The following is a 27,196-nucleotide window of genomic DNA, read 5'->3' as shown; positions in this document are numbered from 1 at the left end:
GAAAAAATTCTGACTGAAATAGTATTTAGTATCCGATGTCAGAGAACAGATCAATAATGAGATGAAGGAAATGAGAATGGATGGATTAATACAGGATTCTGAGGCATGGTAGCTATATTTCTAGCGTCTAAGCCATACATGAAGACCAAATAAAGAGTGTGCGTGGGGCCATATATATTTTCAGTAAAGTCGATGGAGTCAAGGTAAAAATACAATGTACACCACCTCCTTGACCAACCAGGTGAAGGACTTGATTATTACTTCAACTAGGAGGGATGGAGTCATTTAAGGCAATGCATTTGTCTGGTTTTATCCAGGTTACAGTCAAATATAGAATATCGAAATCAGTAAATAGTTCATTTACACATGCAGCCTTAGAAGTCGATATTTTTAAATTGATTAATCCAGATTTTAAGTACAATTGGCTACATGTGTTAGAAATGGTTTTACAGGGTTTGTGGCAGGGTTTTATTAAATTATCAAATCAAATGCCCCTGTTATACATAGGGATATCCTATCCCAGTGTTTTAGATCACTATATGCAGTTGATTCTAAGTTATTCTTTGAAACTGAGTACACCAGTACATGCAATAATGGACAAATAGCTCTGCCACTCAAGGCTTTTGATATCAAAATGAAACCAGCTTAGAACCATCCTATCCAGATATCTGCTCATTCCCCCTTACCCAGGCTTCATTTTATTGGGACCGTGTTTGTTCCCTGAGGTTTGATTTTTTTGACTGTGGTATATGGATATTTGGATAATAAATTATTTTCCCTCATATGTCTGGTCCAAAATTGTTTAAGAAATAATGAAAATAAAAAATAGTGCAAAATATGCCAACCCTTTTTGTGCATGTAACCAAATATTAAATGTAATTCAACAAAACATTTACACACTGATATATCTTAATTTTTATGCTAATCGAGTGCACCACCTGATTTTATTCTGCTTCCATCTACACATAGATTTCACCATTATATTAGAACTGGCATTTAACTTCCCAACTGATAATTTAGAGTGTATTTTTGTTTTTCCACATCTAAACTAGTGTTGTAAAACTGATCTCCACACACTCTGCCCCTCAACTGTCCTCCACCACTTGTCTTATCTGTTGTTCTTGGTTTTCCTTCAGGAGCTTTTCCTGTCACTTTAAAATTCTGTTCACAGCACCAATTGGCATTTCTAAACCCTTCTCTGTTGAGGATTGACTTTTTAAACTAGGAACACTTCCACCTTCAAATAATGTTTTATCTTCTCTTAAATTCCAGAAAATAAATATATATTCCCTTGTCAAATATATGATTCATGTTTTCTGAAAGTGAAATTGGAAAAGTAATAAGAGTGGAAGTACAGAGTGATGGTTAATTTGGATTCAAATATGTGTGCTTTCTTTACATTTTATGTGTTTATGACTCTCCTTGAGGGCACTGTCCTGGATTTTACTTACTTTGGTAAATTGCCGTTCAGGGAAAAACATATTCAGCAGGCGTTGGCAAACTGAAGACTATCCACGACAGCACTGTGTACTGCTGGAAAAAGAAAATTAATACCTTCTTAAATCATTGTCAGTAAGAATTCAGTTCCCACAAGGAATTATACATTTTGAAGCAGGAACTAAACGCAGTGGAACATATAGCTGATTGGTTCAGGGCAGGATCAGCTTTTTGAATCAGTTCAAATCAAAGTAAAGTAAATTGTTTGTCTCACTGGTAAGAAGCAAAATCCTTACTGCAGTTACCTCTAAACTGCAAATTATTATTATGTTTTTCACACCAAGGTAGATGACAAAGTCAGACTAAATTAAACTTCATTTAAACCAAGGCCAGTTTTCTTTGGAGTTCTTGGAGCAAATGATGTTAAATTGCCTAAATAGACACTAATGAATGATTTTTAATATTGTGCTTGAAGATCACATCATTTGCACATTAACTGTTCTTATATTTCTCCTTGTCTTTCTGCTGGTTAGCATCTTCTGTAAAGATGCATTCCACAGCAAATGGCATTGCAATCTAACCCCTAAATGCATTTTGTTGGATTTTTCTGTAAATGTGGGTGTAGTTGGCTTTCTAAAAGAAAGGCTTGAACATTAATGTGAACACAGTGTGACATATAGTGATTTAAATATGTTAAAGACAACATAAACGGAGCAAAAAAAAAGAGCTAGGCATGTAAATGGGCATTCAGCACTCTTACCTCCTGTCTTCTCTGGGAGTAGAATTGAGGAAGCTGAAAATGTTTCAAATAAATACTTCTTTCCTGCCTTGTCAGTGATGTAGCTAGCACAACAGTACTAGCCTAAGCAAACAAGTTAGTCACATTAACAACATGTCTCCAGCTGATGGTGTCTTATACAGCTGAGCCTACCTGAGATGTCTTGACAAGACTTAAAATCAAAACCAAGCATTAGCTGAAGTTTATTTGTTAAAACACATGCATTATTGTCTGCTTCAAGTTTAGTGACTATGCCAGTGGCGTTGTTAGGTCTGATCATTTTAAGCCCCGAATATTTTAAGCCTAGCCCCGAATATTTTCGCCCTGGAAAAGGAGGTGTTCATAGCAAAACAACAGACAGACTGTGTAACAAAGCAGAACTTGACTTGAAGCGTCCGAAGGTGTGATAATATTTATTTATTATGAAGGTAGATACAACCTCTCCAACCTACCGATGCTGATCTCGGACAAGCCCCAGGCAAACTTGACTTAGCCCCTGATCTTTTCAATAGCTAGAAACGCCCCTGGACTATGCAGACATTTTTACACACTTATGATGGTCAGTAACCAGCGTTAGTTCCACTGTTCACACTGTACATCCGACTTTGATTGTCTGTTCACAATGTTTCTACAGCTCAGTATGGCACTATTATACATTTACATTTATTCATTTGGCAGACACTTTTATCCACAGCGATTTACAAGTGAGGTAGAGTACAACACAAGCAAAATATATGCTATGAAATATAATACAGTGTCACATCCATAAAAAAAATACTTTCCATGAAACAAGATGTGTGTGTGAAACAAGATGTATACTCCTAAATAGTCATTTGACACATTTCCATTACAGCTGGGAACAGCATTTTTCTACAGTAGTCCTCATGTTTTCATGGGTAAAGCCCTTCTCCAAGGGGGAAAAGGGATCAAAGCACAGAAGTAGGCAAATCAGTAGGAGTAATTATATTATGTTATTAATGCAGTATTAATGTATATATTAGCATACAAATGACATTGCAGTGCTGGAAAGAGAAACAAGAATGTCACAAATATTACAGAAATTTCATAAAATTTATACAATTCACATCTTAAAGGTCTACATGATTTTAAAATGCCTACATAACACTTCATGCATGTCTATTACACCCCCAGTGCAACATATGGGTGAATACATTAAGGATAAAATGAGCACTAATAAATACTGCTGTAAATTAAGTGTATCTGTAGGGAAGGGATGCCCGAAGCAAAACTAAAACCCTCAATTAATCATAGGATACAGTGCATTCTGTGGTAGAAATATGCAACATATTATATGAAGCATTTTTTTCCATTGACAACCTAAATTTTTGCCATGTGGTAATCTAACCAATCATCCTTTTGTATAAATTCGTTTTAAAGAAATCTTGTAATTTCATGTGCAATGTGCAATGTAGTTTACTTTAGCAATTTTCATTTCTTGAAAAAAAAAAGTGCCTTCCTCAGTGTGTTGAGGCTCCTTTCAGCACCAAAAGAGGGTTCTCTGAATCAAGAGGGCCTCAGAGCTGACTGGGCTAAAGGTCAAGAGGGTCTTGAAACTGTGTCCACAATGTGAAGGGAGTAGAGTACATATTAGGATACCCTCAGTCCTTGTGCGCTACTCCATAGTGTGCCATCCAACTTTGTTGTCAAGTATCAAGCTTATTTTTTACCATATCTAGTAAATCATATAAATAGTTTTCACTGGTGAATTATTTGGATTTGACTTACGGTTTTCATATTTCAGTTCAATCCTCTACATATGCTAACATAACTAGCATTTTAACAACAATGCAGGAACTCTTAACAGGAAAAAAAAACATAGGCCATCTGTCCATGTATGCATAGCTCTTGGATATGACACATATGGCCTATTTTCCAATTCACATTAATGTAAAAGGCAGCTTTCTAAGAATTCTAAAGTTTTATTTGTGCTGTGTGTTTTCCTATTCTGTGTATGTCCTTGCTGAAACATTCATGACTTGTATTTACCTTGGATGAAAAGCGTATGAAACCTTGTGCTTCAACTTCAACTGAGCACAGCATTTAAAAGAGCTAGCACTGGAAGATTTCAGCAGGATTTAAAATGTTCATGTCCTGTGGGACATTGGGCTGACTGCTATTCTACTCTGCCCCTGACTTGTTTATGTTGTTGGTATCTTTTTTTATTGAAACCAACCTGAGAGGTTCTGAGAGCACAGGGAAATCACTGACGAAGTAGCTGTCAGATACAATGTACTTTATGGTTTGTGGCTATTGTTGCCAGGTTTGGAATCCATGTTGGTGAGGCTTTTTGGTTTGAGACCTCAGGCTTTCTGTCTCCATCTAATTGCACCGATACTCCTCAAAGTATTTGAAGGCTGGTGCACATAGCCCATTATGCTGCAGCCACAAGGACCCCTTTGTTCTTCAGTGAATATTACTTCACATTAAATATTAAAGACAGTCTCAGAATTTTAACTTTATTTTTGTTACACAGCCAACCAAGTTGTATTGACTTCATACAGCAATTGCTGTATTATAAATAAATAAAAGCGTATTCCAAGAACCCTAAAGAGACAATACTTTTATTACTTATATCAGAGCAAAGAGGATTGTTTAGTGTTTGTGAAGTTATTTGGGACAGCTGGTACATATTCATTGTGTTGCATTCATGTTTCGGAAGTAATGCCGTACCTCTGGAGAACACTAGGCTGCTGAGTACATGTCATTTTGTCCACGTCCAAGTCATCAGTTATAGTAGCCTGTTGTAAAAAAACTCAACATTTTTGGAAATTGATCAAGTAGATCAGTTCGGTGTTTTTTTTTTTTTTTTTAATTTCACTCTGCACATTTGTCTACCATAACTTAAGAAATTTCAGTTCAGTTCCAAGCATTCCAAGACCACCCCGCTTATGCTGTTGGTTAAGTTGTTTTCATTTTGCATCCTGATATAAACACATCATTGTCAGAGGTTTTACATATAACTCCAAACAAACCAAAGTGCACTGGTACTGAAATCAAACAGTCAAACAAAGTGGACCAATCTTACTTGAAAGATGTTAGATTTACACAACTACTGTAACACTTTGAACCAAGGTACAAAGTCCCATCTTGCCATCTTTTTCTCTGACAAAATTGTATTTGATATGTAAAATGCTGTGCGGGAATATAAAGAGAAATCCAGAGCATTAGCAGTTTACAAGAGAGACATGAACAAGTAAACATACTACACTGGCTTCATCCAGGCTTGATGCAGTCCTAGAAATGCTCTAGACTATAGAAAAAATGACATATCTAGTTGAGTAGAATGGCTTGTTCTCTTCAATAAACTTATCTTATTAAATACATTTCTGATTTTATATTGCCTCTTGGTTCATACTGCATGCATCTGAGGCCTATAAACAAGATGAGATTATAAACAAGTCATAGTATTTGGAAGGAATGGTAAAGTTCTCTGATGAACCATAGTGCATTGAGAGGTTTTTTTTTTCTTTGGAGAAGAAAAAGCCTGTAATCTTTTCTCAATAAACAAAGACAATAAGGGCAACATGAAAGCTGTCAAATCTTTCAGTACTGAATAAAATAAGGCAATCAACAGTGCCATAAAATACTGTAGTCAGACCTATTGAAGGAACAATCATCAAGATGCTCTGTCATCTTATGATTGTGTTTATATAGACTATAGAAAGGTGTTTTTCTCTTCTTGCTAAGTCTTCTGCAAAAGAAAAAAAAAACAGTGTGACAGAGTAATTTGTGAAGGTTATATTTTGGACTATTCATTTAAAATTGCACCCAAACAGCTTACTACTGAACAAAGTTTGACATCTCATACAGATTGCTTGTGTCAGAAACTTATGAGCCGCTGAGCGGACTTACGGCTCTGTAAAACAGTGGTTTACAATTGACAACAAATGCTATTCTTTAGGAAATTTTTAGGAAAAAAAGGTTAGGGAGAGGTTTTTTTTTTAAACACCATAAACATTTCTCAAGGTTTAGGGCACTAAATATAGCATTGTTTCAATAAAATTTGAGAACAGTGTTACATGCTGTTTGCTTTCAACACCTGTATTGACAATGAGTAATGAGAATATGAACCTCTTGTGCTCTGCATGTTTTTTTTCCCCCATTCATCACTTGCTAATAACTGCTGGGCTTATTGCAGCTATTCATTCCCCATCCGAATTGTAACGCAGCACATTGTTTACCACCACAGTTCTCTGGCTCCTTCACTCTCATTTTCGTTTAAGAATTCTGAATTCATCTGCCATATTTGGCAATTTATTAAACAGACATTTCTGCAGCCCACTACATTCACTTGTGATCGTTTCTTTGTGTACTCATTCAGACCAATCATTTCCCTTTGCCCTTCGAAGAGAGGATTTGGAATCTGGTAGTGTCAGTCAAGATGATTGAAATTTTAGAGGCTAATGCATGTCTGTCTATTATTATTTAACTACTCCGATGAGGCTGTCGGAAAGGTTCATTTTCAAATCATTACTGGCTGCCGAGAGAAAGAGTGCAGCAGGCATACATTTTGTGTTGTCACTACTGAGAAATGATAGGCTCTCCATGTTGCGTTATAATTATAAATGACAGGTAAGTATGTAATTGCTCATTTATTCCTTGGCTCTGCCCGTGTCCCTGTAGGTCATTTTTGAGTGCCACTGCTCAGACATTGTTTAACTGTAGCATGTCTTATTTTGTATTTCTTATATTTGTCGTAATAATGACAAGAAAATAAGATACTTCTTTAAAATTTATGAAAGGTGCATGCAAGTCTATGTGTGTTCATCCAGTGTGGAAATTCGGTGCCTACGTCAGATTCCAGATTTTTTAATTAACTAGGTCTGTAAAATTGTTTCTTTAGTCACAACTCTTTCTTTGGTTGGAGAGGATGGGTGGCTTGTGAGTAAGACAGGTTGCCTAACTTAATGTCACTTAGCCCAGCAGTCAGGAGAATGCAGTTATGTTTGTTAATGTTACATTTGTAATGTTATTGTAATAATAGGATCTTGGGAAAAGGTGTTTGTTTTGCCCATTTAACTTGATTATGACTACAGTAAGATGACATCAACTCTCCAGAGGACAAGGAGTAATGTCAATATATCTGTGGTTGAGAAAAGAAAAAAAAAACATTGTCAGTGGTTTTCCACTTACCTGATCCCACTCTAGACAGCAACATACTACATTGTGAACCATTTGTAAGAAACTTATACAAAGGGTTGATAGCAATATGGCCTACATGTTACGATATTAACAACTGAAAATAGCACAATGACTAGTTCACTTGTTCAGTTTCATCACATGATCATGTTCTTGTAATTTGATATTGAATATTACCATGACAATAAAATGTTGTCTTAAAGTATCATTTCTAACCAGGTGGTGCGACTATGTATTGCTGTGTAAAATAAGGTAAATAATTGTAAACACTGGAAAAAATTTTGCCAACCAAAAAAAAAACAGAAAATCAATAACCAACCAGTCCAGACAGCATGACTACGCCGTGGATTCAGCTACAGTGTGGCAAATCCATGTAGTGGTCTCACAACTCGCAGCAGGTTGACACAGCTTACAATGGGCGCGCAGCTTTTGGAATTTTCAGTGTGCAAAGTTCTGTGTCATTCGACCGGTCTGATGAAGATCCACAATGAAGATGCTTTCCAGAGTGAAACTGGACCGAGAGAAATACAATTTTGACGGCACAACTGAAACTGTGATTGGGATGTTGGGGACAAAGTCCAGAAGAATTGATGAAGGCAACTGCCAGGTAAGCCAGATGGCTTAAAAGCTAACTTGTTAGCTAGATTGTTCACTGCTTGCTAGCGAGTCCAACAGCACCCGTTAGATAATGTGGGGAACATTAGTATGTAATCAATGTAATCAATAAAACTTTAAATTCGGTCTCTCTTCTTACGTTATGTGGCCAAGTAACTAACTTTAAGTTCTGCCAACTATGGGTCTATTTTAATATGACACTACAATCTGTGGTATATCTGGCGTATTGGCAAGGTCAGAGGTGTTGGGGCACTTTGCATCACGTTGAGCCTAACCTCACCCCTAGCTGTGCCAATATTCATGGTTCTCCTGCCATACGGCTTTAAAAAAGTGGATTTAAAATCATAGGACTGTGGGCATTGTGAAGGTACTAATATGTTTTTAACATACATCCTCCTCTCTGTTCCTTTTTTCCCTTCTAAGGTGTGAGAAGTAGTAGCAGGCAAGCAAGATTAAAGAGATTTTAAGGTAAGTTTTCACACCTCGGGTGAAGAATAATTCACATCAATGATATTATAGCATAGTTCAACAGTATGATAAAATTTTGCTGCCTTGTGTGCCTTTCAAATTCCTTTTCAGAGAAAAAAATGACTAGAAGGCCGGTTCCAGTCCCTAACATCATTCTAAGGCGGAAGGCTCGTAAAGACTTGGGTTACTTGGACAAATTAGGGAGGAGTGTAGCATGTCAGCAGCAGCAAGTGAAGTTATAGCAGTTAGTGACTGGGTTTCAGACAGTGATTCTGTCTCCACAGCTGTTGATATTAAAGGAATGGATAAAATGTAACCGTTCACGACAATCCTTTTGAATTTGAGGTTAACTAAGACTGCCTCGGGAACAACTGTGATGATCCTTTAGATAATCTACAATGTAACACTCAAACTGTGGAGGACATTTTAGATTACAATATGGATTCACATTTGTACCACAGAATTTCTCAATTTATATATATATATATATATATATATATATATATATATATATATATATAATCTTTATTTTAGATTATTATATAATCTATAATATATATATATAATCTGTGTGTGTGTGTGTAGGTGCAGTACGGAAGTGCCATGTGTCCTAAAGTGCCACTGATGCTGAAATTGCAAGGTATGTCATGACGTGGTGAAAATGGTTGCAAAGCACACCAAAAGACTGCAGAATGTGTTGATCAAAATGGTGACTAAAGGAATATTCTTCAGTTAAGCTACAGTGCCAATTAAAAGTACACTGTATACAGTCTGGATGTTTATTTTATTTATTCACTGGGGGAAAATACCTAATTGGTTCTTATATAAGAAACGTTGGATGTTGGTGTTGTTTCTGTATAATTTGTTGGGGGGAATGAAGTATATCTAATTGCTTTTTATGAGAAATGTTTGTGATTGACTAATGTTTTGAGTATATATATATATATATATATATATATATATAAATATATATATACACACAGTATTTTGTATTTGAAAGTTTTTTTCTGATTGATGTATTTATCCTGAAATTACTCCACTGCCCCAAACACAAAACATTGAAAAATAAAGATGTGAAAATGTTGAAAATGTCTTTTCCTAGTGTCTGAGTCGGTATTTACCTGAAATAAGATGTACACTACATTTTTAAATAATTACACATAGTAATTATAATATCTGTTACAGTTATTCTATTTTAGAATGTTGTCTGGAGGAAGATAATCAATTATGTTGGTTGTTTTACCAATTTACAATTTAAATTTGTTGTGTTGTAAGAGACAATGTCCACAGTTTTATCTCAGACTTCATACAGTATGTATGTACTACATAGCCTCTGAAATGACTCAGAGGTGAACTAGAGTTGGGCCAGAATTGTGTATCACTCTTGACTTGTGCCACACTTCTCTGGTGACCAATTCGCTGTTCTCAATTTCTTTAGAATACTGTGTTGGTTGCTTTGTGTTAGTAGCCTTTAAGATTTGAATTGTGGCATCTTAAACTCAACTGAGCTGCTAACACTCATAAGAAAGCAAGCTAACTTGGTATCTCACTAGCAAGTGTGTCCATCGTTTGCTGTCTCCCTGGGAGAGGAGACAGAGAATTAATTAATGTAGCTAAGAAATAACCAAAATAAATAGCATCCCCTTGTTAATTTTATAGGCAATTAACACCTTGTTACCTTGATTTTTAATGCAAAGAAAAGATTTGAACTAGAGATTCCCTCACCCCAAAACAGTCTCGAGACAAGTTAGTGTATAGTGAATTCTGGATAGTTGTTTTATAGCTTTATGATCTTATTAGCCCATAGAGAAGTCATAGTGTTTCCAAAGTTTGTACACACTTACACTAATCATAAACAATGACAGCTAAACATGAGTGCCTAGATGAAACAAATGTAGGTGAGTGTTCTTATTCAGGCAACCACAAAGCCTAGTTGCCCAGCTGGGTTTCAACATTTTAAGTGTCAGGCCCTGGAGTATCCAAAACATTTGTTAAATAATGCAATGTGACATTAGAGAGATTTAATCTCAGACTTAACGTTCACATGAATTGCGTTATAGAGCAAAGTGTGCAAAGGGTATTAAAGACTTTAGGGAGGTCTTACTTGTCTTACATAAACACCTGCTCAGTTTGCTCTTGCCAGGTAAGCATTAAACCAAATTTAAGCATCTGGAATTATGATGGAATTAGCTGGTGTATTTTTTTTTTTTTTTTGATACTTCAGGCCTTGATTTCATGCCAGTGTAAGTGAGTGCTATTGTAAAACGCAAGTGAGTTACTAAAAAATATGTGCTGAAAACAATTGCCACTATGGAAAGATGTCTGCTTTGCACCGAGTTGTTAATTTCCCTTACCAAAAATCATAGCACTCACGCTGTGTGGAGAAAGAGGATGTCCGGCGCAAACAAGGATATGGAATGATGGAAGCACTGTAACTTAGTGCCAGTGTAAGTGAATGGTATGGTAAAGCTTAAGCAAGTCACTAAACTCATTTTGGTTAAAAAGTTGGTAATTTATTTTTCCAAAAAATCATAGTGCTTGCCTTCTGGAGTAGGAGTGGGGCCGTTCATGAAGATGAGAGTGTGATCTGGTGAAAAGTGACAGTGTTGTCCCAGCATTACACTTAAGCCAAAGCACCCTGAATAACCGTGGCTTAGCGCAAGTTCAATCATGTAAACTAATGTGAAATTAATACACACACACACTCTAATGCTGGGTGGAGTATATAATGCACTGTTAATGATTACGTCTTTTATATTCTATCCCCCAATGGTGCGAGGCAACGAACATCATCAATCACATTCTATGATCAATTAAAGCTGATTAAAGAGGTATATAAGCATTAATAAGGAGTTATTAATCTGAACGGGAATGTCTTGTACGATAAACATTAAATATATTTTTCAGATTGTTTTCTGTATTTTAATCATTGTTTATTGTGTAAACCCTTACATCATTCTACATTTTTATAAGGGTCAACATTGAATACATCCTGATATGCCATCACAAGTAAAATCTGCAGCTGAGAGGGTACCATCTGGTTAAAGTCCCTGCACTTTCCTGTAGCATTAGTATTTTTATGCTGCTGGTCATGAATGAGTTTAGCATTATCGTGTTTGGGGTACAGGATGGCACTACAACCTAATTTAAGTGTCAGGCTGATCAACAGGGGAAAAAATCATTTATATATGTCTTCTTTAAGATGATGCCATGCTCCAAAAATCTGCTGATATCTGACTTATTTAAAAATAAATGAATAAATAAATTTTGAAAATAAATGCATAATGTTCAGTGTACAAATGTTCATTTATTTCTACCTGTGTATTATTTATTTATGCATTTCTGTATTTATTTATTCTATAACTTTATTTATTTTCTTCCACGTCCAAACACGTTAATGTGGTGGGTCATCATAACATGATTCTAACAAAGCATTGGTCGAGTTTATAACTTTAAATTACTTTTATCCATGTCAACGTTTGGTACAATCACCAGTAACAAACGTCATGCAGTTCTTCAGCTAGCTATGTACTGGAAGTGTTCGATGGTAGGTGCCTGTTTGCAGCTAGTTAGCCAACATGTCAGTACATGCGTGTTTGTTTCTTTCACAGAATTGCTAGATTTTCAGCTTTAAGAAACCCAATAAAGAAACCGAGATGCTACTTGTTTTGAATACAAAGTTGACTGTATGTTGAATTAATTTTCCATTAATTGCTGACTGCCAGAGTTTACACTGTTGTGATGAGAAGAAGGATTATTTTTAAATGCCCATGTGTTTTCTGCTTGCCATGTGTAGAAAATAACAAAATTCCAGCGACTCTGGCTAGCCTGTTTTTGTAATCTCTCTGGTTTTACCCCTACCCTACCAATCTTAGCAACTGTCCTGAATCTTCCATAAACCCTCCAGGCTAAATAGGATGTACATGATTGTAAATTTCCTTCCCTAACAAACAGAAATCTCTAGCAATTTTTGTGCAACATGCAGCTTAGCTAACTGTCACTCCAAAACAAGATAAGAGCAATCAAGCAGACTCTTGAGTCCATGATAAATTGATGGTGTGTAAAACCAATTTACCTCATTATCATATCAAAGGGAGAAATACATAAATAAATGTACCATCTTTGAAATGTAGAAGTAAATGAAGAACATTTATTTATTCATGCATTTATTGGCCATATCTTTAATTTTAAAGAAGTCAGCTATCTTCCTCCATGAATACCAACCTCTATAACTGCAATATAAAAGATATATGGGGAAATAAATATACAGTATATAAGGCTGAGACCATAAGTCATTTTGGAGACTAGATAAATCTAAACAAAATTATCCATAAATATCAATTTTCTTCATTATTTTTGCTTTTTAAGTAAAATCTAGCTCATAGTAGCATCACATTCCAACCTAGGTTCACATCCTAGGCTCTCTTTTTCACTAGAGGGGAGTGCCATCTCTCAAATGGTCAAATAAATTTTAAGTGTTCTCTGAAAAATGGTGTTCTGACGGTGCACATTTTGCAAATGACGAATTAATGGAACTCTGACTTTACAAAATGCAACCACACATCAGAGGGCATTTTCACCATCAATCAAAGTTTTATTGTCATATGCACAGTAAAGAAACAAGTTCCCTGTACAATGAAATTCTTCCTTTGCCTTCCACTTATGAGTGCCGTTAGGAGTAGAACACAAGAAAACACAAGAATTTAAGAAGAAAAAATATAAAAAAGGTCAGAGAGTGTAAGAAGAAAATAAATAAAGGATATATATATTAAATGTGCAAAAAAGGGCATCAGTGCAGTGTAGAATGTGCAATGTTGATGCAATGTCAGTTCCATTCCATTGCACAGTTGGTTGCAGTGTGGGTGTGTATGTGTGAATGTATGCATGGGCTAGGCCGGGGAGGTGTGTATTTGTGTATTTGACCCATTCAAGAGTCTGATGGCTGATGGCTGTTGGATATGCAGAGAGTAGGTGCTATTGTCTAGCTGCTAAGTTAGCTGTTGTAGTGCGGTTAGTCTCTCTTCAAGATGATATGCAACTGTTTCTGCTGCCTTCTGCGGCTATTAGAATATATAGCCAACAAACAGATATAAACATATCTTTGATATAGTCCTCACACACACACACACACACACAATTTGTATGTAGATAGACTGGATTTTTTGTAGGCCTCATGCATTGAATTATACATCTGGTTGATTTAATTTTTTTCATGTTGGTAGTGAAATCACTTATGTTTCGCACAGTATAAATGTTGGCATGTGCTGTACAGTTTTTTATGTTTAGTGTGGAAGTCTCACTGATTATTTCTTTTATCCCGAGGACTCCACTTCTTTTTATGGTCTGACTCATAGCTGTCTGAACCAGGGTTGCTTCTAGTCATGTCTAGTGTGTGTGTATACATATATGGATGGATGAGAGGAACGACTTTTTAATGACCCGATTGATATTATGTGAGCAAGTTGATAATGGGGTTCTCCTAATTAAGCTTTATTACTTCCCTCCCAGTGATTTCCCCTAAAATCCAATCTTCTTTTAACTGCCTCTCTTCTCATACATCAAATGCACAAACAGCCTGTTCTGTCTGGTCTTGGTTTTCACACATTTGCAGTCTGTTACTGTACACCATATCATTGTATGTCTGTAATATTCACAATATATTTTCATATTTTAAATAAATATAATAATATGCATTGTTGTCAATTTAGAAGAAATAGGAGTTTCACAAATAAATGCTAAACCTAATTTTAATCAGACTGCTTAGAACACACATTTGTGGAAGCGTAACCTTTCTGCCACCTTCTGAGTACTCACGTATTTTCCTTTTGTCTGAAAAAAGACAAGATAAAACAGGAAAATTAAATTTAAGTCAGGATCAGGGTGAATACTTTTTGATCTTCTGATGACTTTGCTGGGAGTTAAAATTTTCGCATTTAGATTTTATTTTAGACATTAAACTTCCAATCAGAGCCAGCATTCATGAGCATAGGTGTTTTATGATGTCCATAAAACATCCATTATACAGAAATAATCTTAAGCTGAGTAATTGTAACAGGTGTCCAGCATTCAGTCAGTATTAGATGCAAGACCTCTTTTTTGCATTTTATATAATCCTTATGGCCAATATTGTCAGTTTTATAGGTTTATTGTGCAAATCAGACAATACCAGAGTATTATTTTAAATATTGTTTCAGTTGTTTTCTTGAATATGTGTGTGTGTTTGTCACTGTGATGGGGAAATTTTTAATGAGGTTTGTTGTCATTTGTATATTTGTTTAAGTCAATGAGTTGGGATTTCTCCATGGCATCATTCTCAGCTAATTAAAAATGTTTTCTGTTTTTGTGCAGGTCATCAAGCTATCTTTTGAGGAGTTTGATCTTGAGAGAGGGTATGACACCTTAACAGTAGGAGATGGAGGAAAGATTGGTGATGCAAGGAGAGTGCTCTATGTGTGAGTATTTTATTTTAATTTTCATCTTTTTACTCCATGAGAAAAATATTACATTACATTTACATTACTCGCATATAGCAGTATAGTGTAGTATTTTTTTTTTTACAATGTTATTGTGACAGAGTGCTGTCACTACGGTTGAGTATGCGCTGTGACTGCCATTCTAATGAGCCTGGCTCTTTGGCGTTGCAGTCAAAGTTGCATGGTTGGTACCCCATAGACCCGGGTTCAAGGCTGGGTGGGGTGACTGCTCTTGCCCTTCGCTACAGTTATCCATTTATACAGCTCGATATTTACTGAGGCAATTGTGGGTTAAGTACCTTCCCCAAGGGTACAGCAGCAGGGAGTTGAACTGGCAACCTTTTGGTTACAAGTCATGCTCCTAAACCACAATGCTACACTGCCGATCCAAAATGTACGCTGTTCCTTATATGAGCTGTTTTCCATTATATGAGACATGAGTTTCAGTTCAGTTTGCTTACTACAGTCAGCTCCACATAACTGCATGCTCCATTTTATCACAAGATATGCAGCTGGTCCCATTTGATTTCCACTGATTTTTGCGTTCCTGTTACGTGTTTATTGTTTAGCGAAGCGTCACAGTAGTCCCAACCTAACGGAGTTGTTAGGGATTGAATGTAATTTGATGGGTACCTAAATTGAAGTATTTATTTTATTTGTAAATGTCTGGTTTTCAGTCTCACAGGGTCTAGTGTTCCTGACTTGATAGTCAGTATGAGCAACCAGATGTGGCTCCATCTACAGTCTGATGACACCATTGGTTCCCAAGGTTTCAAGGCTATCTATGAAGGTTAGTATGAAGACTTTTATGCCGTCTTATACTCATAGACATGTTCTGTATAGGTGTTTTATAAAGTAGAATTCCCTTCATTGCAGGTAAACTTCAAAGTTTATATAATTTCCTATGAAGGATGTCTTCCTGTTCATATTCTGATTGGTGGATTCAGCCTGCATTCAATGAAAAATCTTGTTTTCAGTTGCATTCAGTTTATTTGACTACGAATTAACCTTGTGGTCAAATACACAATTGGTCATGGATGCACCTGCGAGCTGTTATCCAATGAGGTTTGGACATGTGTTTTAGCACGAAAACATTAGCCCTGTGAGGGGATGAATGATTTATTTATTTATTTATTTTGAATTGCTACCCTACAGCAGCCATTTGTGGCATAAGACACAGCAACACTCCTGGTACAGTCATCATCTGATTTCCCCAATTCAGCCTTCCCCTAAATAGATGCCCATCACTATTTCTTTTACACACTTTTATCAATAACTGTAATGTCCCTACTGGCTTTCATGAAAACGATATCCATTTCAGCAAACATAATTACATTTCATGTATCGCAAACTACTGGTCAGCTCGAGGTATAAACACAACAAGTCTAGATAATTTTCTTTGTCTTTGGTGGAAGGGAGTTTTTCCTTGTCACTGTCTCCTTCGACTTGCTTGCATGGATGTCCGATGTGGTAACTAATTCACCATGCATGCAAAAATGATTATGCAAATGAAATAATTTGAATTGTTAGCAATGACTTTGTATTATATTGCATTTGTTGCCTAATTGTAGAGTTAAGTAATACCCCCACCACCCACATATTGCATTTGTTGCCTAATTGTAGGATTAAGTGATACCCCCAGGAGTTACCAACTCTAACCATGTTAGAGTGATTTCCCCCCTGTCTAAAGTTCACAGCTCACCAGCTGCTACTGGTGTTGTCATATTTATGAGTGTGTATGCAGATATTTCAGCAGTATAGTAGTATATACTTTTCAAGCCCAGGAGAAACACTGGGAAAATCAGCAATAGGTCATGTAATGGAAGTCATTATGATCATCGTGTTCACCTGCACACTAATCCACGGGGAGATTTGCGTGATCTGTGAAATATGCACTCACGTTCCATTTGGCCTAATCTCAGATTCATTCCACTTCCAGTTAATCCACTTGTCTTGCAGTGCACACCACTTCACTAATATCTTGGGGAGAACCTAGCATGTTACGGCCTGCTATTTCCATCCTTTTGTATTTCACTCTCAGCAGTTAAGTTAAAGAGAGCACCTTTTAATATTGTACTGTGATATCGTAGTATTAGGTTGTAAAGCATAATGGAATTTTTTGTTTGTATACTAAACTCCCAATCAATAGATTAATACTAAAAAATCCTCAAAACATCTCTGAAATATTTTTCCTGGTTTCCCTGACTTGTAATTCACACAAGGCAGTTGACAATTGGATCTTTCTTTCTAGTCTTTCCTATTTTTCTGCCTTCTTCTGACTTCTTTGTCTATCGTTGGCAAAATGTCATTTATTCATAGCACCAAGGGAAACACACTGAAAGGTGTGGTTGCCGCCGCCCTGTTTGGCCAGTATACATCCTCATCCCCTCTCATCTTTAACTCATTATGCACTATTCCCTTTGAATGCAGGCTGTGCACTATGACCTGAGTTGAAAACCAGCCCTGTAATTTTCCAGTAATGACCAGGAGAGAGGCAAATCAAATTGACTTTGTTGTTCTAGGGATAGGAGTGGGTAGATCAGTCAGGGTTTCTTGGTCTCACATCCTCACAGTGCTGTCAGGCACCTCCGAGTTGCATGAATGACGACAGCATAGCGCCTATCCTCTAATGACCACCCCACAGTGTGCTGTGTGACTTGTTGTGTCGAAAGTAGCCAAAGGCTGCATATGAGTGTATGGGAGGAAGATATAAAGAGACACTATGTTGTACAGGCAAACACTCTCAGAATTACCATTGGTACTCTAATACAGTTTAAGCTTACTTGAGCTTGTCTTTTTTTAAAATAATCAATTCAATACAATTTTACAGGTTTTGTCTATGCTGTAACTCAACCAATAAGCCTCACTGTATTCTGATTAACTAATTATTAATGACTGACTCAAAGGACCTTAACTATCAGTTAATACCTTTGTTAAACCTTCAGCTCAAAGAAATGGAGGTGCTAAACTCATATGCTGGAGTTTATTGCCTGCCTAGATCAGTCAAGCAATAGCTGCAGAGGTTGTTAACATAAAAATTAACTCTTAAACAGCATAATTCATGGCCTTCTTTTATGCTCTCTGGGATATGGTGTCTATTGCTGTTGTAAAACCTGGTGTAGTATGCAAAGCTATTTAACACTGTCTTTTTCCCTAATATAAAATTAACAGTGATTTGTATACATGTTCTGGTTGTAAAATAGACCCATGAACATAACTATTGTTATTTTTCATTTGTTCATCTCTACATTGATTGGCTTGGAATATATTACATGTGACTGAAGATGCTATTGCACATTTGTCCATGAGATGTTGGCTTGCATGTTAGTGCTCCTTTCCTATTTACACGCCATAGCATTTAATTCAGAAAAAAAGTCTCAGTTTTCTCACTACACATTTGTCTCCATTATCACGTGGTCTTGCTGAGCAGGAACAAGCCATTAACTTCTGGCCCCCTTTACATGTGTGCTTTTTCACTGGATCTGAGACTGGATAGAGTTGATGAAGGATGTAATCAATAGTAGGTACAGCTTAATGTCATCATATAAAATCGCCAGATGAATGTTGTAGTGGTACACTTGTCTTGCTAATATAAGACATACAGCGTCACAACAGAAAACGCACCCTGCATTCACACTTTTTTGGTGAAGTGTTCCCCACCTTGATGTGTAGATTTCCTGTGAACAAATGTGAGTGCACGTATGACCAATGAGCATATGTTGTGGTAAAAAGAAATTAATTAATCACACTATTTCAGTTAATTATCAAAAGTTCATTAACCAGTGGAGTGTATCTCGATGCATTCTGTGCCTCCACATTTTGTTGTTACAATCAATCACTAACGTGGCATGCCATTTTTATAACCTTTTCTCTGTGAGTATTAGGTCAGATTTGCGTATCTTGGAAATAAATGAGACAATCCTTCATTTTGGGCAAAATGCCTTGATTTGAGCCATATCCCGTATGGGAATGTAAGTGGCTGAATGTCTGAATCTTTGTAGTGGTAATGTCTGTATGCATATGATTTGGGAATCACTTTAGCAGGTTTTACAAGTGTATCTCAAGTCTCAGTCAGCCCTGTGGCAGGAAACAGAAGGACTTTTTGTGGTTCCCAATCACCTTGAAATTGTCTGGCTACGGTACAGCTCACTAATGGAAAAGGGATACAGATTAACTGTTTTGACCCACTGCTTTATTTCTTATGATTACTACTTAACAGTATAATTCATATTATTTCATGCAGTAAAATGCCTTAGTGATGTTTAAATGCGGACAACTTGCTGTATTTTCAGAAATTTATAGAAAAACTTCATTAAAATGTTTAGTCCAGGTAATGTTATAGTCATCTCCTTAATGCCAGTTGCCAGCTGAAACTGGCAGAATCCCACAAAATCATGTATCCCATTTCTTGGAAGTACACATCTTAGTGGAACACAAACAGAAGAAACGAAGTGAAACCAGTCTGATATAAATATATTGAGCATTTAGGTGAAAACAGTTTTGCTGTCTTTTTGATTTTTTTTTCCAGATAAACTGTTGACCATTCAATAATTATGCCTTACATAATCTGTTTTTTAGAACACAGCAAGCAAGAGCCCAAGACTTACTTTCATTGCCTAATGCAGTGAAAGTGTGCATCCACCAACCCTGTTTTCTGATGGCTATGTAATTTTGAATGGGCGTATGCTGACTAAACATTTCTGTTAATATTGCATGTGTATTTTACAAAGCTGACTGGATGCCTCTCGTTGAAATTAGGTATTGTACAGAACAGCAGTAGTGCTGAAATGCAGCTTGTAATTTAACTCACGGAAGACTATAATATAGAAAATAATGATTACAATTCCATTATTAGTTTGCCTCATGACGACTGATATTCATATCTTTAAAAATAATTATCCAGCAGTGAAGAATTAGAATGGCTTTAAGCACATTTGACATGAGGCCACTGTCTTATGTCTTGTCAAACAACTAGAGTCTGGGTTTTAGGGTTACCTCCTTAACAAGGGATGTAGATTGTATGAAATGAGGGACAGCATAGATGATAAAAGAATTTAAGAATGTTGAATTGATTGGTATTCAGTAATTTATCAGTTGGCAAGGAAAGCTTGCCTATTTCTGGTCTGTGTCACTATGTGAATGTAATGTAGTTACTAAGTTGTACATTGTGCTTAAGAGAGGCTTGGTCTGAAATTAATTAACAAAACGTTGGATACAACAGAAAAATGTTTTATTATATTTAATATGTAATAGCTGGTGTTTGTCTCTTTCTCACATTCTTTAAAGCAGAGAACCTAGTAGAATCAATTTTTTGTATTGACCATTAAATGTTTATATAAATAACAACAGCAAAATATGTCTATTATCCACCCACTCTGTCCCATTCAATGAATGGCGGATTTTGTGTGAAGAGGACCATGGGTGTGTGTCCTTCCCGTGTGTGTGTGTGTGTGTGTGTGTGTGTGTGTGTGTGTGTGTGTGCATGCATGCACAATATTCAGATATATTATTTTTGTCTTTCAGAAATTGACAAAGGAGGTTGTGGGGACCCTGGAATTCCAGCGTATGGAAAGCGAACAGGGACCCATTTTTTGCATGGAAACACGCTGACTTTTGAGTGTCTACCGGCTTTCGAATTGGTTGGAGAGAGGACAATTTCTTGCCAGCAGAATAACCAGTGGTCTGGAAACAAACCCAGCTGTGTCTGTAAGAGTCATTTCAAAACACATTACTGTAATTAAAAGCTCTACCATTGAGAATAAGCTATTAGATGTGCAGACATCCACCATATTTAGCTGACAGATGCTATAAAGAATGTCTCCATTGAATCATCCAATGGTATGTGACCCTTTCCAGGTAAGTCATTTCTGTGGCAACAGTTTATCAAAGTGTGTGATGAAATGTTGACAAGGTCTATGGATGAAGACCATTTTACATGTCTCACAGATCATAACTGCCCAAGTGTAAATTGTGCATTTAAGCCTCCTTGGATTGTTTGGCTAAGAGGGGATTTTTAAGATGTAAAATTGATCTATGACCCAGATCGTTAAAGCAGCAGTTTATGGTTGTACACCTGTAATAGTTTTGCCCTCTCTTGGGTGTTTGAAGAAAAAGTAATCTGACTTTGCTTTGCTTGGCTGTTCAGCACGGGTCAATCAGCTAATCATTAAAGGCCACAGGGGTCAATTTGAATCCCTCCGGCAGATTGTCTTGCACTCTTTTTCATGGTTCTTTACAAGATGTGTAAGGGCCAAGGAGTAAAAACAAAACAAAAAAATGTGTATCTGAGTTTGTACTGAAATATTATTCTGTCAGATGTCACCAGGAAACAATCCATTTTTGCCAGAAAACAATTAATTTGGTGTCCTATGAAAAGGTGTGTGCATTGCAGTGACTGTGCTTTTTATGCCTCTCTTTGTGCAGTCTCCTGCTTTTTCAATTTCACCGCACCATCAGGAATCATTCTTTCCCCCAACTACCCAGATGAGTACGGGAACAACATGAATTGCGTGTGGCTGATTATTGCCGAACCAGGGAACCGGATTCATCTCATCTTCAGCGACTTTGACGTGGAGCCCCAGTTTGATTATCTTATTGTGAAGGATGATGGTATGTCGGAGCCAACCACCTTTGGGACTTTCTCTGGCAAGGACGTCCCTTCACAGATCGCCAGCAATGGACACATCATGCGCCTGGAGTTTCAATCCGATCATTCCAACACAGGAAGAGGATTCAACATAACATACACAAGTAAGTAGGCATAAACCAGTGCTACATCTTTTGTACATTGTTTGGTTTTTAAAAAGCTGACTTCCTAGATGTCAAAATTTGCATTTCTTAAGGCAGGAGAGATATATTATAGAAATGGCCTTGAGAAAAAAATAGATTCTAGTAAGGTGAAAGACATTAACAACTATTTTACCTTCAAAGTACTACATATAGTTTCTGACAAACAGATGGATATTTATTGACTCTTATTTCTTATCTGCTGATACTTTAGGTAATGAATAGAGTCTTAGTTTCAAGCAGACTCATTTCAGCATGATGGTATTTGAGACAGATATATTTTGTTGAATCTCTTCATCCTACAGTCATTTTAAGAAAGAACCAAAAATTAAAAAAATAAATAAATAAAAATAACACAAATAGCTATGCAAAAGTTTAAACTTGCTCTCAAATATTGAACAGTTTGCTGAACATTTTATTCTAAAAACATCAAGTAATTTGTACCATGAATAGTACCACTGCATTTTCCTGACTAAATAATTGTAGCCAATGTGAATGTTAATGTTACTGCTGAGCTCAACAGCCACGATGTTCAGTTCTCCATTGCAAAATAAAATGTGTCCAGTGGCTCTCCCTGAACATCCCTGAATATTACGGAACAGTATAATTACCCAATTGTCTGGGCTAACACAAGTTATGTTGGGAAAACATTATTTACAGCTAAAACAGCAACAAGGCAGAATTGAAGCAGGGATTCATGACTTAAAAAAAGAATTGAACTCAATCTTCTTGTCTTCTGCTAGTACAAATGAATAATTTTCCCCCAAACCTCTCAAAGGGTTGATGGAAGTGAGATGATTGTACAGTACATCTTATTATAGAATGCCATTAATCAACAAATTATATTGTGACAGAAAGGCCTATATTTTTCATGTCCAGAATATTTAAAGGCTTGGTGAAAATTCTTTAATAGTTGTATTACATTCTTGTAAATGTAAATACTCTGTTCCCTGTACTCCTTTATTTAATTTTTATCTCTGAATACGATGTACAGAAGTTAAAAGGAATAATGCAATTCCAAACCTTTGAGATGCATGTAAAGGGTCTTTTTTAATTGCCTCTTTCTAGATAAATTGAAAGCATAACTATAAAATGAGAAGCATACACATACTTTTTTCTTGCCTCAGAGTAGAAATAGATACATTTTCTGACAGAAAAATGGAACTGTGTGTATCCAGTATTAATGGATTCATGCTTTGGCTAGACTGAGTTGAAATTGGGTATGAGTACTGCTGTCTCCTGTTTCATTTGGTTATCTCAGGGGCACAGTCTCTACCCCTCTCTAACATGGTGAATGTGTACAGACATGTTTCTGCTTTAAAACCCTCTAGATTCCTTTATAAAGGGAAAGCAGCATTATAGCAGGCAAGCTGACAGTGCAGGGAAAGGTTAATGAAATGGAGGAGGATGCTGTTGCAGTTCCTATTATGCACATGTATTTGTGTCCAGTGGCCTTCTGCTGCACTGAGAGAAATGAAGACATTTTAGAATGTGCCAGCCATTCAGTGGCAGGGGGCCCCAAAGCTTGGCATATAAACAGCACCGTGGCCTGGGACAGGCAGATGTCAGGAGGAGGGGGCTGTGTTTCTGAATGAAGTTTGTGTGGCTGTGAGTGAGAAATGTGTTGCAGATTCGCTTTTCCATCAGTGTATATCTCTGTCTGTCTTCTACCAAAATACAGGTGAGAAAGAAAAGCATGTAATGTTTGTGCTTGATTTTCCTCTCTGAATTGTGTAAAATCTTTAATACACCAGATGTTCTGATTTGAGTATTCAGATTATAATTATTAATACTATAAATATTTTGTAACATTTTATTATGTGATGATATTTAAATTGGCTTAGACATTAATATCGTATTAATCGTATTTTAAGAAGAATCAAATGAGAACTCAATTGATTTAGCAGTCACGACACAAGTCCCAGTTGGGTGGCTACATGGGGTACAATTCCCAGATTTAATGTTACGAAAAAATTCTTGAAATATCACTTGTCAGTTTGTTTCTTGAAATACTAATGTCAACACTTTTGTCTTCTACCACTAGCATTTGGTCAGAATGAATGCCATGATCCAGGCATCCCCATAAACGGCCAGAGGTTTGGTGACCACTTCCTTCTAGGAAGCTCTGTATCATTCACCTGTGATGAGGGTTTCATCAAAACACATGGATCTGAGGCAATAACATGCGTGATCCAGGATGGAAATGTGGTTTGGAATGCAGCTGTCCCTCGATGTGAAGGTAACGTCTCTAAAGACCAGTATCCAATATGAGGAAATTTTCTCTTTTCCAGAAGGTTTAAATGATACCACCTCAAATACTAATTTAGAAGGACTGGTGCAATAACTTTGTCTATGTTAACTGCTCAGAAAGCTGCAAATTTTGTTTTTGTATAGATCGTATCTTAACAAACTAGATGAATATGTAAATAACTGAATTAACTGTGTTCAACTCTGCTTTTGAGGAAATGCATTTAGATGGTTGTTACATAACCTAATTTTAGCTCACTGTACATTACACTAAGTCATGTTCTTTTTGTCATAATTGCACTTAAACTGTCTTTGATGCTTCTTAGCTTTTTCTTACTGGATATGTTGAATTCTAATATTCTGTATGATGTTTTGAGATTGTAAAGGGCTGCTTTTTATTAGAATGTAGGATCATAAGATCATACATTGATCTATCATTGTATGAAGTCTGGACTTTAACAATCCAAGTATCTCTGCTTCTGTTAGGAGTCCTAATAATATATTTCATACATTAATCCTCAGTTTGAAGAAGTATTTACAATTATCTAAGCAAATTTTACCTTGAACTAATCTCCACCTGTTCCCTTGTGTTCTGCTAACAGAGCTAAGTGGAATACAGCACAGTCTGTAATCTATTGTATTACTTTCTTTTAAAAATGTAAAAGCCAAAATCAAACACGTCTCTTTAAGTTTCCTTTTGCTGAGACAGAGAGATGAATTACCCAAACTTCTTCTCATAATTTATGTATTTGACATCTGGGGCCTGTCTTTTTGCCCTTATCTCAGTCCTGTTGCCCCGTATTTTCCAAGTGTTTATACGACCTCATACATGTGTAACTTCCTTTATATTACAGCTTGGACAAATAACAGATTTTGGTCGGCTAAGAGGATGTGTATTAATTTCTAAACACGGATTTAATGTCTTAATATTTAATGCACAGACCAGCAGAAAAGACCTAGCTGCAGTTTGAAATCAGTGCACATCAGTACACATGTGATTCTAAATAAAATGATTTGAAACTATCTTATTTAGCTAATGTCAACACATTAGCAGTTGACGATCAACTACACCCAAATGACCCAAGCGACATTCAAAACTCATTCGGCTTCTTTATGAACTGCAGACGTGAAGAAACATGTTTATGCCCCCACTGCTGTGACAGTCCTGAGTCCAAGGAGGTTATTCACCCACACATCCACATTAAGCAAGATGGGAGTTATAAACTTTATGCAAGCTAGCTAAATAGCTGTGAAATGTAACTTTACAAACTAGCTAGTAGCTGTTTAGACTGTTACGTATTAGCTGAATTTGTGTTGTTTTTATGCATTTTTCAACATCAGATTGCACAATTAACATGACTGTACAGTTTTGTTTTAACAAATCAGTGTAAATACAAATAGCTAATCCTATATATATCTAAAATAGTATTTTCCTGTGTGTAATCATTATCTCAATGACAAGAAGACATGGCATAATAATAATAATAATCCACTCTAAGTGGTGCTGTTGTACTAAAATAAAGCACTTCAGTTCTGACTTAGCACCAAACTGCACAAACCTTTATTTTAATACAACAGCACAACTTGTCAAGGCTCATTCCTCACCTCTGTTATGCTTAATATGTTTGCTTTATACCTAACTATTATTTGCTCTTTTTACTGATGTTCCCAAAATTTCTACATCCATATAAACTGGTGTCTACTGTATACCCACATTTTTTTTTTCTTCATATTGCATAAACCTTTTTTAGCAATACTATTTTAATAGAAATTACAAATGGATTCTTATGAAAATTTGAGGAATAATTGCCCATTGTCAATTGAGTTAGAATGCAGAGTTTGTCCACACTGATGTGAAAATGGCAGAGATAATACATTTCAGATTTTTTGATTTTGAATAGGAGTCCTGCCTAACTCTTAACTACAGCTGATAATAAAGCAAAACCCCATTTTTATGCACCTATTGCTAAGTACTACCCACCCTTTACTCCAAAACAAATTTATTATGCTGTTTGAGGCTCCTGGCCGTTGTTCACAGATGAGACAGCCAGTTTTGAACTGGGGCCGTAGGGTTCAGCCTGCACTCACAATGAGCTTAGTCCAAACTTAGCCAGTAGGGAGCCCCCCATCTTCTACATTTTTAACCAAATGTAAGCTTTAGTATGGACAATTAGCATGCTGAGAAACATTTTCTATGTATTACACCACTATTAGGTGTAAGATGCATAGAGTCAATGGCGTTCCACCAAAACTGATGTATCAGGTCCCAGTACACTAATACAGTTATCCCTTCCTTCTCCCCTAGCTCCTTGTGGTGGGCATTTAACAGCTCCAATGGGAATTCTGCTTTCCCCTGGCTGGCCTGGATATTATAAAGACTCCCTGAACTGTGAATGGGTGATTGAAGCAAGAAAGGATCATGCCATAAAGATAACATTTGACAGGTCCTTCTGTTGTTTTGAATAATGGCTTCTCATTTTGAATGTTAATGTAGATTTGTATAAAAGAAACAACTGATCAGTACCTTTAATTATGTACAATTTAGATGATTTAAACTTTAAAATATAATGTAATTTATATGCACAGTTGTTTGTATGACAATTATATGACAATTGTTTGAATTTATGTTACAATAAAAATATACAGTACATTCACATTCCTTTTCTTCCCTTTCCATTGTAGATTTCAGACAGAGGTTAATTATGACACTTTGGAGATTCGAGATGGCCCTGTCAACTCTTCTCCATTAATTGGGGAATACCATGGAACTCAGGCACCGCGTTTTCTCATTAGCACCAGTAATTACATGTACCTGCTATTCACTACGGACAACAGTCGATCCAGTGTGGGCTTCCAGATTCGCTATGAGAGTGAGTCTGCCTGTTCACTTCCGTTTGTCTGGGTTCAGCTTTTAAGAACTGTGACACTGTGAGGGATGGTGCCAGTGCAGGGAGGGATGCTCCCATATTTTTGTGCTGCTGTCTGACATTCTTGTCGTCTCCCAAAGCCTGGGAGACCAGGAGCTTGGACAGAGGCGGCCTCACAGACAGGTGCACATACCTGAAGATCATTGGTAATCAACTCAAAGTGTGGCCTGTTGCCTTCATTAGGCCTTGAATAAAAGCATCGCTTGTGTGCCTTTATGGGGAGATCTACATGGATATAGCCCCTGTGTGGGCTGGTGTATAACCTCTTGCATGTACATGACATTACATTACATTATTGGCATTTA

General features: G+C 36.5%; 1 protein-coding gene across 1 annotated transcript in view; it reads left to right on the top strand.

Annotated features, from left to right (window-relative positions):
• LOC118789703 (CUB and sushi domain-containing protein 1-like) overlaps positions 1-27,196 on the top strand; it is a 482,818-nt gene that overhangs the window by 336,246 nt on the left and 119,376 nt on the right. Inside the window, exons 11-17 of the mRNA XM_036546243.1 lie at positions 14,807-14,910; positions 15,609-15,721; positions 20,455-20,637; positions 21,355-21,681; positions 23,762-23,956; positions 26,270-26,408; positions 26,647-26,834. Of these exons, the coding sequence (XP_036402136.1) occupies positions 14,807-14,910; positions 15,609-15,721; positions 20,455-20,637; positions 21,355-21,681; positions 23,762-23,956; positions 26,270-26,408; positions 26,647-26,834 (1,249 nt within the window). The remainder of the gene's footprint in view (positions 1-14,806; positions 14,911-15,608; positions 15,722-20,454; positions 20,638-21,354; positions 21,682-23,761; positions 23,957-26,269; positions 26,409-26,646; positions 26,835-27,196) is intronic.

Source organism: Megalops cyprinoides, chromosome 15, assembly GCF_013368585.1.
Source record: "Megalops cyprinoides isolate fMegCyp1 chromosome 15, fMegCyp1.pri, whole genome shotgun sequence".
Classification (NCBI taxonomy): Eukaryota; Metazoa; Chordata; class Actinopteri; order Elopiformes; family Megalopidae; genus Megalops; species Megalops cyprinoides.
The sequence above is the reverse complement of the archived record's forward strand: the minus strand, read 5'-3'. Positions and strand labels throughout refer to the sequence as shown.